A 14,953-nucleotide genomic window follows, 5' to 3' on the forward strand; every position below is an offset into this window, starting at 1 on the left:
TTTTGTTTAAATTTTTAATTAGTTAGTGGAAGAATGAACTTTATAAACGCTTACATTTTTAGGTATTAGAAATGACTATAAAACTCACAAAAATGGATGAAATAACAAAATGAAATTCGATCATGAAACACAAATGGGCTTAGAAAAAAGATAATGGGTCTTATATATAATAATCTGAATAAGCAGTTATTTTTTGAGTAAATATTGGAAGCATTGTAGAAAAAATTGTTTTGTACTTCATCGTAGGGTCTGGATGAGATTATATCAAAATGATGCCACAGTTCTTTCCAAAAGGCTGGAATGTTCTCCACCGACCATTTGTGAAAGTCGCAATAAGAATCTGAAAGAGAGTCTGGCTTTCAAACAGAATGTAATTCCTAAAAGAGTAGTATATATATTGCATAAAAATAGAATGAAATAATGCTTTTTTCATAAATAATATTGAATAATAATTGTAGTTTTTACCTACAAAACGTTCGAAATAATTTAATGGATTTATCAATAATACTGTTTAATGATAAGACATTAATGATAAGATACATTAAAATCAATTTGCAGGAACCCTACTTTTTTATCAATAGTTTTTCGATAAAATATTCTTAATTTAAAACCTTTATGAGTCCTTAATAACAGCAAGAAAAAAAGTAAATAAAGAAAAGACTTCAAAAATAATTAAATTAAAAACACAACGAGATTGCTGTGACCAATCAGATTCAAATAGCGTTTGGACAACGAATTTTGAGACAGGTAAGTGGCAAAAAACAATGAAACACTAAGATGCAAATTTTAACTTGTAAGATATTTTACTATTGATGTATCACATATTAATCAAATGAATATTTTACTAGAAAAAAAGGATAAAATTTATTGTGATACGTGTAATGATCTAACAGCGCCAAGTTGACATTCTTAAATAAAAAAAGGACCAAGAAATGAAGAAGGATTTTCTTCAAGAATTTAGAACAAGAAAGAAATAAAAGGCAATCTAGCTGTAAATAAAAGTGACAATATAGTACTGTAATAGACATATTTTAAACTATAAAATATTTTATTTTGGGTGCATCACTTGTTGCACAAACGGATGTTACACGGATAATAAAAATTTATAGACACGCGCAATGACCTAACAAGTCTATGGTAATATTTAAAAAGAAGAACAGAAAATAGACTCAGAAAAGAGAATTTAACAGCAATTTAACATAAAATATATTTTATTTTCAGCATATGTTTGGTACAGAATAGAAACAATCATCACAGCTAGTTATGACCTCAAAATGAGCAAATGACCTGATAGGTATTTTAAATCACCGACGATAGGGACGCCATCTGTCTCAAAACTGAAGAACTCACGCCAAATGGACAAGGCGGCAATGAACTGGATCATCGATTCTGAAGCAATGAATTTTAATCTTAGTAAAAACGCGCGAAATGAGAATTTTCAGAGTTCAAAACTCGAATAGTTAACATAATAATTGGTAGTAAATTTTTATTGAATCGCAACAAAAATAAATTAGACTTCTTTTTTTATTTCTGAGTATTATTGTATTTAGAATAAAAACTTAGACAGCAAAAATATTTAATAAAATTAAAACAAACCAAAATGCAGGCCGTATTTCTTCTCGATTAGTTTCTGGAACTTATAAAGCTCTGTATTTGTTAATTTCTTGGTTGGTAGAGGCATACAACATTTCTCTAACAATTCCTCGGTTTTCAAGGAATTTGAAAGGACTGTAAAAGAAATAAAAATTAGAGGATTTAGTTTGAAATTTTTAAAATGTTTGTTGAAGAAAATTCTTGTTACAGATAAGATTTTCAAAAGCAATTTAATTTAGATTTATTACGTATATTTATTATAGAAAAGAATTAAATGATACAAATAATATATTAAGAATTATTTAATGTTTTTAAAGATGAGTTACACATAGTTAGTCTTAATCATTTTTATTTCTCTATAATGAATAAGAACTTACTTAATCATATTTGAACAACTCAATTAACTTATTACGTTTTAAAAGAAACATTTATCTATTGATACAATATTTTGCAAATTATATGGCTGAGATGTCATATTTTTATAAAAATAAACATGAAAGACAAAACTTTTCTAAACAAAAAGTATTCAAAAGTTTTAGGTTTAAGTAATCGCCTATAAAATTTTAACTCTGAAAATAAGGAAGCATTCTTGTACAAAAATGGTGTTTGTTTCAGTGTTTGCATTTCCCTAATCCCATAAGAACAAATTGCTGAACGATATTATTAAAATATCTTCATGGTCTTGTAAGAATTTCAGAATATCTGACAATATCGCGAAAATATCATGCAATAATTTTTGATAATATAGAACAAAATTTATTTGCTAAAATAATTATCTATAATGAAATAAATATATCTATTTAATAAAAAAATAAAGCTGACAGTTACTTATAAACGAATTACAACATTTCAAAGGTTTCACGTGAAACAAAAAATATTTGTTGTCGTATTAGAAATAGTAATTTTGTTAATAAGTAATTTATCATATTCTGTTTGAGTAAACGATAACATATAATAAGGATTTCATATATACAAAGTATATTTAAATTTCCTATGTTTATAATAACTTCTTTTTTCTTTTTGAGTTAATAATTGATAAGAGGATTTAATAATTATTCGGTAATGATTAATTTTAGAATAAAATCTATATACTATTTCGACAAGCTACAGAATAAATGCTAATAAATTTTTACTAAATTTGCTGATTAATGACTAGGCTGCATAAAAAATATATTAATAAAAAAAGGTTGTTTTCTCTCATCTATATTAAGAGATATCAAATATTTATCTCAAAAAATGCTCTTTTCTCGATAATGTATCAAATAATGCTTCATTTATGTTTCTCAGAAATTAAAATTTGTTCTTTACCTTGATTTATAACAATGATCTTTACAGGGTTTTGAAAAAAGTTATCTTGTATAATTTTTAGACACTATTAAATGCATTTCTGATTTTACTTTTAGATCCAAAGTGTTATCAAACTTTTTTCTAAGACTGTAATCAAACATCTCTTAACCAAAATGAAATAATCAAAACAGAAAAGATTGCAACAACAAAAGAAAAAAAAAAGAAAAAAAAGAAAGAAAGAAAAGAAAGAAAAAAAAAAGAAAGAAAGAAAAACGTTACCAGCGCCATTATATAAACCATTCATTTTGACGAAGAATGAAGGTACAGTATTTTGACAAAAGGAGAACGTAAGAAAATGGCAAACGTATATATATATATATCTATACATGCCACATTTTATTTCTTTGATAAAATAAAATTTAAATACCAACCTCATCTACATTTACAATGACTTCACAGTTTCAGAACATCTGCCTATCATCTGCCAAGTCAAAAAAAATTTGAATAATATTTGTGCAGCTTTAAGAAAGGAAATAGTATATACATAACAACAGACGTTAGTCAGAACAAAATGTGTTGAATCGACAACTTATGTCCTAAAATATTCTAGTAAAATAAATTAAACATAAACATCTAGTGCAATAAAATAATTTATGAAAGTCAATTAGAAAATCTAAATCACATTAAGAAATTTTATAAATTCAAAAAACTTAAAAACTGAAACTTAAAAATTTTTATTTTGCGCCCTTTTACGATATAAAAGGCTAAAAATATCAAAAAATTATATAATTCTCTCCTTTTTTGTATGTCATTAAAATAATCCTTCAGCGCATTGAAATAAATTGTTATTAACTGATGGAAGCGAATAAGAAAAGTTAGATAGAAAGAGTTTTTTTTTAAATGAAACTTCATCAAATCAGAGGACTGCGGAACTTGTTTCTGAATAATATAAATTCCTAACAGTCTTGTTAGGATGTTTTTTGCCTGGTATTTGAAAATCTAGTAACTGTATGAAAATACCGTGCACTTTTTTTGTAGTAGTAGAACATTTATTAAGTAAAAGAATTCATTAAATAAGAAGTAATTGCATTCATTAAAAAAATAATTCAAACTCTCCAAACAAATTAAAAATACATTTCACAATAATTACAAACAATTTCAGATCACATTACAAATGCATTTCACACTAAGCCTAGTCTTTTAAGAAATTCTAAAACTAAAAATGACATGAATGAGATTCTATTAGATAGGAGTCCGTGCCATTAAGGAAAAAGTCCATTTATCTCATTTTCCAATATAAAACGTTTGTTTTATCAAATGTCAAAATATTGACGTTATGCAGAAAGTATACACTCTTGATGTCTTGATACCCAAATGTCTACATGTAAAAATACTTTTGTCTAATACGGAATAAGTTTGAATCTGTACAGAAACGTAAGATGCACAGGTATGAGAGGTCGTCCCTTCTAAAATAAAACTCAATAATTTCTTAAGCTTGTATAACACTTTCCAGCATCTTTCACCTCTCGAATCATTCGCATTTCCTCTACTAATCGTAAGGTTCCATAAAATGAGTGTCCTTTCTATCATTAAAGATTATTTAGATTTTTGCAAATTTCGTTGGGTACAGCGCCATCTGCTAGTGAATATTTGTACGATTTTTAAAACACATGACCTGTGTTTAAGCAATTTTTTTCCAATTTTGTTTTTAAAAAATTAAAATACATGTAACATCCTCCTTAGCCCTTTCAGTTGAATCTGAGCAAACCTGTACATGAAATGCAAATAACCTAAAATAGTGTTTGCACAGTTCGTAAATTTAATAGTGCCTCAAATTTACAAAATTTCAATCCTTTATAAATTCTTGTTATCATTTACTGATGTTATTATGCAAATATGCGGTACTTTTGAACATTGTTGTGTCTTGTTATACAATTATTTGACTACTTTACGATTTCCAGGTCTGATTTATATTATTGAAGCTTTGAATTGAGTATTGCTTTAATTGTGTTTATAAAGGCATAAAAGTGAAGACGTGCGCTGAAATAAAAGCATTATTCATTTTTTGGAAATTATGTAATAAAATTAAATAAATTTATAAAATTTAGCGATGTGTATCTTTTGAATTCTGAATGGAGTTTATTTCTGGAATAAAATAATTTAAAGATTTTGTGGTTAGTATCTTATTGTAATGTGAAACAATTTCAATTTTGCATTAAATGTTGGTGATTCATCTTTAAAATTAACAAGAGTATAAATAAAATAAAATAAAGCAACCATGAAAAAGAATTGTTTTATCACTCCTTAAAAATTTAAGTTTTATAATCTTCCCAGAATTTTGAAAGTTATAAAAATTTATTTCATAAACTAACTGCTTCAATTAATTTTTCCAGAATTCCATCGGGTTTACTTTTAGAATGTAATTTGAGGAAAATTTTAGCGAAATACAAACCAGAGAAGATCATTCATTTAAAAAATTTGCAGGTGGGAGAATGCCTTTATTTTTTTTTACTAAAAATTGTTATGAAACTGACATGCAGAAAATGTCAGATGCAGATTTATGCAATGGTTTGATTGTTTAAATATAATTTTTTTTCTGCTACTGAAGAACAAAAGAATGATTGATATTCAAACTTCTTGATGTTTGAATGTCAAGAATTATTTGACGTCTTCTGAAGTGTTACTCAAGAAAAATCTTTTGCTGACAGGTGCAAAAAATATTTTGAACACCTGAGAATTCTTGTATTGTCTGTTATTCGAATATTAGCATTTCGAAATGGAGAGAAAGAAAGGTCATCTAAAAACTGTGTTTAAATCTCTAAAGATTTAAAAAATATATTCCATTGTAAGTTATTTAGTTGAATTTACAAAGATACTGAAATGTAAAATATGGGGAGAGCAATTTGCTATATCACTACGTAGCAAATGATACTTTTTATACTAATCATTAAACCCTTCTGTTTAATCATATGAAAGTATTTAAATAACTCAAAATTTTGAAGCTCACATGAACAAAAATTACACACCGACAGATCCTTTGATGCCGTTTGGAAATTTTTGTAGGGTATTTAAGAAATATAATCAGAAAATTATAAATAAAATTGTCTGTATCTTTTCATACGACAATATGGTTATTACTGCTGAAATCCACATCACGCTGAATATTTCAATAATAATTTCGAGAGTTGAAAGGGATAAAGGAGTTGGGATAAAAGATGTTGTTTAATTGATTTAACAACTATTAAATGAAAAGTCAAAAATTAATCGCAGAAAAATCATTAAATGTAAAAAATAATTTCTAGAAGTTTTTATGTCATATTTGTAAAAATAGTTTCAATGTTCAATAAAAAAAAATGTTCAAGAATAGTATAAACAGCCTTAGTAAAAAGTGATAAAGTCAGCAAGAAGACCGTAATCTCTGCAAAATGCGGCGTATCTTCCATATGGAAGATAATTAATTTATTAAAAATAATTTAGTCAATAATAATAAAGAACATGAATAATTAATAAATATTTTTGTATCTTTATAATGGTAGTTTATTTTTAAGAGGAGATACATTTGAACATAAAATCAATTGTTAAGAATCTACATTGTTCTGGTATTTTCATCATTTCCATCAGTTTAGAAAAAAAATCTTTCTGTATCTTCTGAATCACTTCTTGTTATAACTCAGTATTTCTGGAATATTGAGATAATACTGGAGACATTCTGGATTCTTGATGTTCTGTACTTCAGGTATTGTATTCGTAGCCAATATATTCTTTATGATAATCTCCATTCTTTTATGGTTGAGGTTGTACTTGAAAAAAGACATTTTACAAAATTATACTAAATTATTTCAGGTGACATGATGGCAACAGTAAAAATAGAAATATAAGAGCAGTTTCAAATTATATTTAATTTTTTCGCAATATCTTAAAATTATTAACCCATCTTTAATATGAAATATTATATTTGAATATTTGAAGTTATACTAAAAAATTTAGATAGAAAAATACTTAATGCATTTGCAATTCTTATTTCAAGTATATGCGGAAATAATAAATGTGGTGCATGTATGCGGAAATAATTAAATTTGAAGAATATGTTTTAAAGATGAATTAAAAGGTACTCCAAAGAAGATATTGTTTGTTTGGGAATATTTCGAGTAAAATCTTGATACTGTAAAATTTTTTAAAAAAATTAATAACTTTCGCATGATTTCTTAATGTAATAGCCCAAATTATTTATTTATATATAATTCCAGCTGTTTATCTAATTACAATTTATTATTCTATTCAAAATAAACTTATTGTGTAATCCAAATCTAGATCCTATTTATAGAGCTATTTTATTAAAATGTCAACATTAATAATATTTAATACAAATTTAATATTACAAATAAATATTATAATATATAATAATATTTAAATAAAAATTTAGTAGTAATTAAAAACTATTTTTAGTGAATAAATTTCTACACCCTTTTTAATGTTAGACTACATCAGTATTAAATATTTATATTTTGATATAATATCTATGAAAAATGTCTAAAAATTTATTTATATCTAAGAAGTTTGAAATTCCAAAACGTTTCTGCCATATAAAATTATTTATCGTCTAAGAATTTCGAATAAATAATAAAAAGAAAATCGAAGGAAATCTCATAGTAATTGCATAATACAAATTTTTCATTGAAAAAAATTTGAAAAATTTGAAAAAAAAAGAACTCACTAAATAACTCACAATTAAAACTTTTTTCTAAAAATAATCTGTTGAATTTTTTTATTATTTTTCTTTGTAAAAAAAAAGAAAAAAAAAACTACAAAATTTTTTCAACGAAAAATTTGTGGAGCAATTTTTAACATATTGAATGAACATTCTCTATATTTCAAATTAACAGAAAGAGTTAGTATGAAGTTATTTTCTTATCTTACTGGTATATCTGGAATTTCCAGTATGAGTTCCGGTATAAAATCAATACACATTTCTCTTGTGATAGCTTCATTTATTTTTGCTTTTAGTGCATCATTGAAGATGTGACCTTTTTTCACCTTAACGAACAATACAGCTCTTGAATCTCCATTCCACTTGTTCTGACCGACGCAAATGAAGTCTTCAAGCTCATCCATCTGGTCAACTAATTGATAAGTAATACATTAAAAAAAGTTTACAAATTTACTGAATTACAGTCATGGGTACTTTTCTATAGAGGAAAGTCAATACAATGATGTAGAAATTAAGAAATTATAGTACAGAAAAAAATGCTGAAAAATACATTTATTTTATAAAAACATTCTCGAACATTTGAATGAATTTGTTGTATTGTTCAGTTGTTCCCCATTACAAGTTCGTATAATGTAAAGTCGATGGGCTGCTTGCTCATATTCTGATTTTAAGTAATAAATTGATTTATTTTATTAACGCATTAACGCATTGTCAATAATGTTTTTTTTTTTTTTTGCTCCCATCCTTTCGGTACAACAAAATTTAAATTGTATGACGGTGCAAAAAGTCTGATAACAAGATAATGAGAAACAAATGATTAGATACTAGATCATTTTATACGGATCTTTCACTATTTGGAGTGGCCCTAATTGTTATAAAAGATGTCCATTATAAACTTTGTTTTTGTTCTTTGGTTGGAATATTATAAAATTCTAGGATTGGTCACTTTTAGTCGATGTGTGATACATCAGAAGTAATTTCTACACAAAAAGGATACCAGAATAAATAAGAGAGTGACCGACATCCGGGTATCAACTTGAGCAAATGGAACAGAAGTTGTTTTTAAAAATGGAAACATAAGAAAATATTTATTGGCCTCATTTTTTTAATGTTACTTTTTTAATAAAAAAAATCAAATGTAAACCATTATCACCTGATGGCAGACTTTATCTGTAACTTAAATTGAAAGTAAAACAATGAATCACCTTATTTAAATTTGTCTAAATGTACTCACATAGTTTTTTCTGTAGTGATATTGCATTCCATCAAGTATTGTGGTAATGCTATATCACTAATTTATAACACTAATGATAACACTAATTTTCTTGATAACTGATATAAAGCGTCCTTATTTAGAATTTAACCAAAAGTAATAATTGTTAAATACCCATTTTAATATCCTTATGTTCCGGCCTCCTGGTATAGGGGTAGCGCGTCTTTTCTAAGACCTGGGCGTCCTGGTTTCGAGTCCCAGTTCGGGCATGGTTGTTCTTCATCTGCTCTATCTGTGAGATGTGTGAATGTGCCCCCCTGTAAAAAGGGGTTGTGCACGCGAATGTGATGCGTGAGTAGCAAGACGTACTTTGGCCCTAGTTGGCGCTACTAAAAACAAGAGACGCTCTTTTGGCTTAAAATCACTGACTTCGCCAGCGAGCTTGTCCATGCAAGTGCCATTATAAAAAAAAATATCCTTATATAGAATTTAACCAAAAGTATTAATTGTATAATACCCATTTTAATATCATTATGAAGAAATTAACCAAAAGTAATGATTGTTAAATACCCATTTTAATATCTTTATATAGAATTTAATCAAAAGAAATAATTATAAAATACCTATTTTATTATCCTTATATAGAATTTAACCAAAAGTAATAACTCATCAGTAATTAAAGAGATTGAATAACTACTTACTTGCAAAATACACATCTTCAGAACAGAAACGTTCTCCCTCTGCTTTTAATGTGTTATCACTGTAAAGACACATAAAACATATTTAAATATATCATCCTTCCATGACTAGTTTCGATTCTATTCCGGTTGTAGTTTAGATTTTCATTCAAAATAAGCATTAGAAATTATAATTTTGATTTAAACTTATTTAATAAAATTAAATGTTGCTTAAAAATTTATTTTTTAAAGTAAAATATTACCTTCTACCAATAATTACAATTCCTTTTGTCTTCGGGTTGATCCAACCTTCGTCATTTTGAGTATAAACTCCTAAAAACAAAATACAATTAGTATTACTTTAAAACCCATACTACTTTTTTAATCCATATAAAAATGCATTCTAAATAGCCAAATTCTATTCGTAAAAAAATGTTATTGAAAAGTGCATGCATGTATTAGCAAGGTTCTAATTCTTTTAAATTAAATATGAATAATAGAAGATCGATTACATTTTTACTACTTATAAATCACAATTGAATAATTTTTAAATTTATGATAGCTTACTTTTTATAAAATGATTTTTTTTAAATTATGAAATGCGTTGTATAGACTATTGGGATGAAATCCACCTTATTGTGCTACTCGAGATTTTCAATATGAAGTAAGCATACTACTTTTTCTAGTACGACTTATGATGATTTGTTTACTAATTTTTTTGCTCTTTTTTAAGTTCTGCTACTTTATTGACTTGGCGTTGATAGAATTCTTGGCGATGTGATGGGACGAATAAAAACAGAATTTTAACAGTATACTAGGTCATTATTAATTTTAAAACATATTCTGTTCATGAAATGGTGATTCATTTTACCCGAGAAATAATTGTTATCTTTTCCTCTTATTCCTCTCATATGCAAAATTTTAATTTAAAAACATAGTGAAATACCTATTTTAATATCCTTGTAGTAAAATCAGATTATAATTTTAGACTCCAGTGTAATATTTTCTCCTATTTAAAATCCAAACATATTTCTCAAGCGAAAAAAAAATCTATTCTTTTGCTTGACTTTCGATTTTGATTTTTGATTGCCAAAAGACGAAGTCAAAGTTTTTTGCAACCCTAAGAAGTATTTGTTAGTGTTTCTTGTAGTCTTCAAAAACGAACCTTTCGGAAAATTTTGAAAAAATGGTCCGTTTTGATTGTATTTAACAAAAAGCAGGCCATATTTCTCGACTTACAAATGATTTTCAATTACCAAAAGATGAAGTTAACCCTTTAAAAGGTCATTTTTTGCTAGTCATGGTATATTAAAATAGTTTGAGGATTAAGATTGGCTTAAGTAAAGTGATTCATAAAGCTTATTAAATAAATTTAATTTGATTAATTACTTAATATGGTTAATAAGTAATTAAGAAACAAATCAAGATACACCATTGTATGTGAGATAAGGAACAGAAACGTCTAAGTTTTTGTCTAATCGCAAAATTTGTCAGAACTTCGGCCTGTCTACATAATTTCATACAAAAACTGAAAAATTTTGTGAGAAGCATACGTCCCACAGCCCCTGAAAGGGTTAAAGCGACTTCTTGCCAAATATGACAGCATCTGCAACATTCAGAAGTATTTGTTAGTGTTTCTCGCAGCCATTCGAAAACGAACTTTTGACGAAATTTTGGATGAAGGGTCCGTTTTGACTGCATTTAGCAAGAAACTGGGCATATTGTTAAATCTTAGCTTTTTTGTTGTTGTTGATTTAAGTTCCTTTAAAACTTAATGACGATTTAGCTCGCCTGAACTATTATCTTTATTAAACAGACAAACGAAAAAATACAATTATTTTCATTATTCAGAAATAATTACGCTATTTGATGCCTTGATAGCTTATAATCATTTACCTGGATATTTTGACAAATATGTTTCTTTGAGTTTCTCATTATTTTTGTCATTCCATAAGTATAAAGGAAAAGAGGGTGACGGAGTTTTGACCACGATTTCTCCTTTCTTTCCAACAACAGAATTCCCTAGAATTAAAATAAACTCTTTAATACATTTAAATATTTTAAATTAAATTGAAATAAATTAATTATTGGTCAAGCTTAGACGAAAAGAATGGAGAAAATAAAATTTAACTACTTCATTATCATTTAATATTATTATAGCTTGTTCATTAAATAGATGTAAGTAGCAAAATAAAAAATCAATTACTAAAAATTTCACAATTTTAATTCTAATTTCATATTAAGTATTATGTTTAAATGGTCTTGTCTTTAAGTAAAATGTAATCTATTTTTTATTAAACAAATACTATGATTAGAAATATTAAATAAAGAGTGCATTTCTTTTACTATAAAGAGATGTAAGTAGTTCAAACATTCCAATGAAGATTTGTAGAAGAACTTTAAGATAGCTAAATTCGAAAGAAATTTTTTTTAAAAAATGCTTAAAATCTTATTAAAGCAAATCTTTCACGTATCTGCTAGATTGTGATTCTTATTTCTTGGCCAAATTCGACTTTAAACCAACTCAATCTCAGTTTTATTAATTTTCATAGATTTTAAGTATAAATTTCAATACCACTGTAAGTTTAAACGTGTTAACAAAGATTTAAATTATATTTGGCTCATCAAAATCTTAAATAATGAAGGCTTAAGTATTTTATCAAGTTAAATGGGACTTTGTATTCAATATTTCTTTAAATTAAAAAGTTTTAGTAAAGAATTAAATGTAATAGAATCATTAAAAATTTTAGATAATCATATCTTAAATATTTTATCATTATAATTATGACTTAGTATTCAATATCCTTCTTCCAAGCTCCAAAAAGGAAAAGCTTGCTCCTTTAGTTCTCGGTGACATTAATTTATTTTAATTTTTTGAGACATTCAATTCGAAGAATACACTAATATTTACCTGTCAATTCGTAAATAAATTGAAGTTAAATTTTTATTAAACTTTATTAGTTCCATCTAGTTGAGAATAGCAGAAAAAAATAATTAAATGAATCTATAATATATTACAAAATTATGAAATACAACAAATACTATAATAGAACAGAAAATAATAAATATAAATCTTTTTTTTTATTTGTGCAATAAGAAGTAAAAATTATAATAATAAAACATTGTTAAAAAAATTGAGGTGCACTGAACGGTAAGGAAATAATTTACTGTGAAGGACTTCAGAAAGAACCCCCTTTCCCCCAAGTGTTTAGTAAGACATGAAATAAATGATTTCGGAATCAAAATGGCTTCATATGACAATTCACCTCTTTTTTCTGCATATCAAGAACTTTCTTCAATGAGCATAGATCTCTTTGAATCCCTTATTGTAGAACAATGCCTTTCAGATCTTTCTTGAAAATAAATTTTTCAAAGTCGTAGGTGATTCTAATGGTTGGCTTTGCAATCTCTGTAACACAAGCTAAATTACCTTCGAAACCTCTTTACCTCAGCACAAATTGCAGAAATATTCAACATCAATCTTATATCATCAACGCTGTCAGATTCCTAATGACAATTGTGTGATTCATAATAATAATTGCATTCCATTGAGCAACATACAAAACTCACGAATTTCTCTCAACCCTTTTTTCTTCTTTCTTCCTTGCTTCTATATTATGTTGCTCTTCTGATTCTTGCAGAACAATGCCTTTCAGATCTTGCTTGAAAATAAATTTTTCAAAGTCGTAGGTGATTCTAACTGTTGACATTGCAATCTCTGTAACACAAGCTAAATTACCTTCGAAACCTCTTTACCTCAGCACAAATTGCAGAAATATTCAACATCAATCTTATATCATCAACGCTGTCAGATTCCTAATGACAATTGTATGATTCATAATAATAATTGCATTCCATTGAGCAACATATAAAGCTCACGAATTTCTCTTAACCCTATTTTCTTCTTTCTTCTTTGCTTCTATATTATGTTGCTCTTCTGATTCTTGCAGAACAATGCCTTTCAGATCTTGCTTGAAAATAAATTTTTCAAAGTCGTAGGTGATTCTAACTGTTGACATTGCAATCTCTGTAACACAAGCTAAATTACCTTCGAAACCTCTTTACCTCAGCACAAATTGCAGAAATATTCAACATCAATCTTATATCATCAACGCTGTCAGATTCCTAATGACAATTGTATGATTCATAATAATAATTGCATTCCATTGAGCAACATACAAAACTCACGAATTTCTCTCAACCCTATTTTCTTCTTTCTTCCTTGCTTCTATATTATGTTGCTCTTCTGATTCTTGCAGAACAATGCCTTTCAGATCTTGCTTGAAAATAAATTTTTCAAAGTCGTAGGTGATTCTAACTGTTGACATTGCAATCTCTGTAACACAAGCTAAATTACCTTCGAAACCTCTTTACCTCAGCACAAATTGCAGAAATATTCAACATCAATCTTATATCATCAACGCTGTCAGATTCCTAATGACAATTGTATGATTCATAATAATAATTGCATTCCATTGAGCAACATATAAAGCTCACGAATTTCTCTCAACCCTTTTTTCTTCTTTCTTCCTTGCTTCTATATTATGTTGCTCTTCTGATTCTTGCAGAACAATGCCTTTCAGATCTTGCTTGAAAATAAATTTTTCAAAGTCGTAGGTGATTCTAACTGTTGACATTGCAATCTCTGTAACACAAGCTAAATTACCTTCGAAACCTCTTTACCTCAGCACAAATTGCAGAAATATTCAACATCAATCTTATATCATCAACGCTGTCAGATTCCTAATGACAATTGTATGATTCATAATAATAATTGCATTCCATTGAGCAACATACAAAACTCACGAATTTCTCTCAACCCTATTTTCTTCTTTCTTCCTTGCTTCTATATTATGTTGCTCTTCTGATTCTTGCAGAACAATGCCTTTCAGATCTTGCTTGAAAATAAATTTTTCAAAGTCGTAGGTGATTCTAACTGTTGACATTGCAATCTCTGTAACACAAGCTAAATTACCTTCGAAACCTCTTTACCTCAGCACAAATTGCAGAAATATTCAACATCAATCTTATATCATCAACGCTGTCAGATTCCTAATGACAATTGTATGATTCATAATAATAATTGCATTCCATTGAGCAACATATAAAGCTCACGAATTTCTCTCAACCCTTTTTTCTTCTTTCTTCCTTGCTTCTATATTATGTTGCTCTTCTGATTCTTGCAGAACAATGCCTTTCAGATCTTGCTTGAAAATAAATTTTTCAAAGTCGTAGGTGATTCTAACTGTTGACATTGCAATCTCTGTAACACAAGCTAAATTACCTTCGAAACCTCTTTACCTCAGCACAAATTGCAGAAATATTCAACATCAATCTTATATCATCAACGCTGTCAGATTCCTAATGACAATTGTATGATTCATAATAATAATTGCATTCCATTGAGCAACATATAAAGCTCACGAATTTCTCTTAACCCTATTTTCTTCTTTCTTCTTTGCTTCTATATTATGT

The 14,953-nt window shown here is 27.2% G+C and overlaps 2 protein-coding genes across 4 annotated transcripts in view; both read right to left on the reverse strand.

Annotated features, from left to right (window-relative positions):
• LOC129963861 (acetoacetyl-CoA synthetase-like) overlaps positions 1 to 3,292 on the reverse strand; it is a 35,369-nt gene extending 32,077 nt beyond the window's left edge. Inside the window, exons 1-3 of one of the 2 annotated variants that reach the window (XM_056078438.1) lie at positions 3,160 to 3,292; positions 1,597 to 1,728; positions 237 to 340 (exon numbers count right to left, since the gene is read on the reverse strand). In XM_056078438.1, coding sequence (XP_055934413.1) covers positions 237 to 340; positions 1,597 to 1,728; positions 3,160 to 3,268 — 345 coding nt within the window. In that variant the 5' untranslated portion in view covers positions 3,269 to 3,292. Of the gene's footprint in view, positions 1 to 236; positions 341 to 1,596; positions 1,729 to 2,901; positions 3,023 to 3,159 lie in introns of those variants that run through there. The other variant, XM_056078439.1, reaches the window with a different exon arrangement.
• A 3,101-nt stretch (positions 3,293 to 6,393) lies between these two features.
• LOC129963323 (acetoacetyl-CoA synthetase-like) overlaps positions 6,394 to 14,953 on the reverse strand; it is a 31,279-nt gene continuing 22,719 nt past the window's right edge. For both annotated transcript variants that reach the window (XM_056077627.1, XM_056077626.1), the window contains 5 exons: positions 11,375 to 11,500; positions 9,742 to 9,811; positions 9,503 to 9,561; positions 7,798 to 8,000; positions 6,394 to 6,680 (listed from right to left, as the gene is read on the reverse strand). In XM_056077627.1, the coding sequence (XP_055933602.1) occupies positions 6,534 to 6,680; positions 7,798 to 8,000; positions 9,503 to 9,561; positions 9,742 to 9,811; positions 11,375 to 11,500 (605 nt within the window). In that variant the 3' untranslated portion in view covers positions 6,394 to 6,533. The remainder of the gene's footprint in view (positions 6,681 to 7,797; positions 8,001 to 9,502; positions 9,562 to 9,741; positions 9,812 to 11,374; positions 11,501 to 14,953) is intronic.

The sequence above is a fragment of the Argiope bruennichi genome, chromosome 3 (assembly GCF_947563725.1).
Source record: "Argiope bruennichi chromosome 3, qqArgBrue1.1, whole genome shotgun sequence".
NCBI lineage: Eukaryota > Metazoa > Arthropoda > Arachnida > Araneae > Araneidae > Argiope > Argiope bruennichi.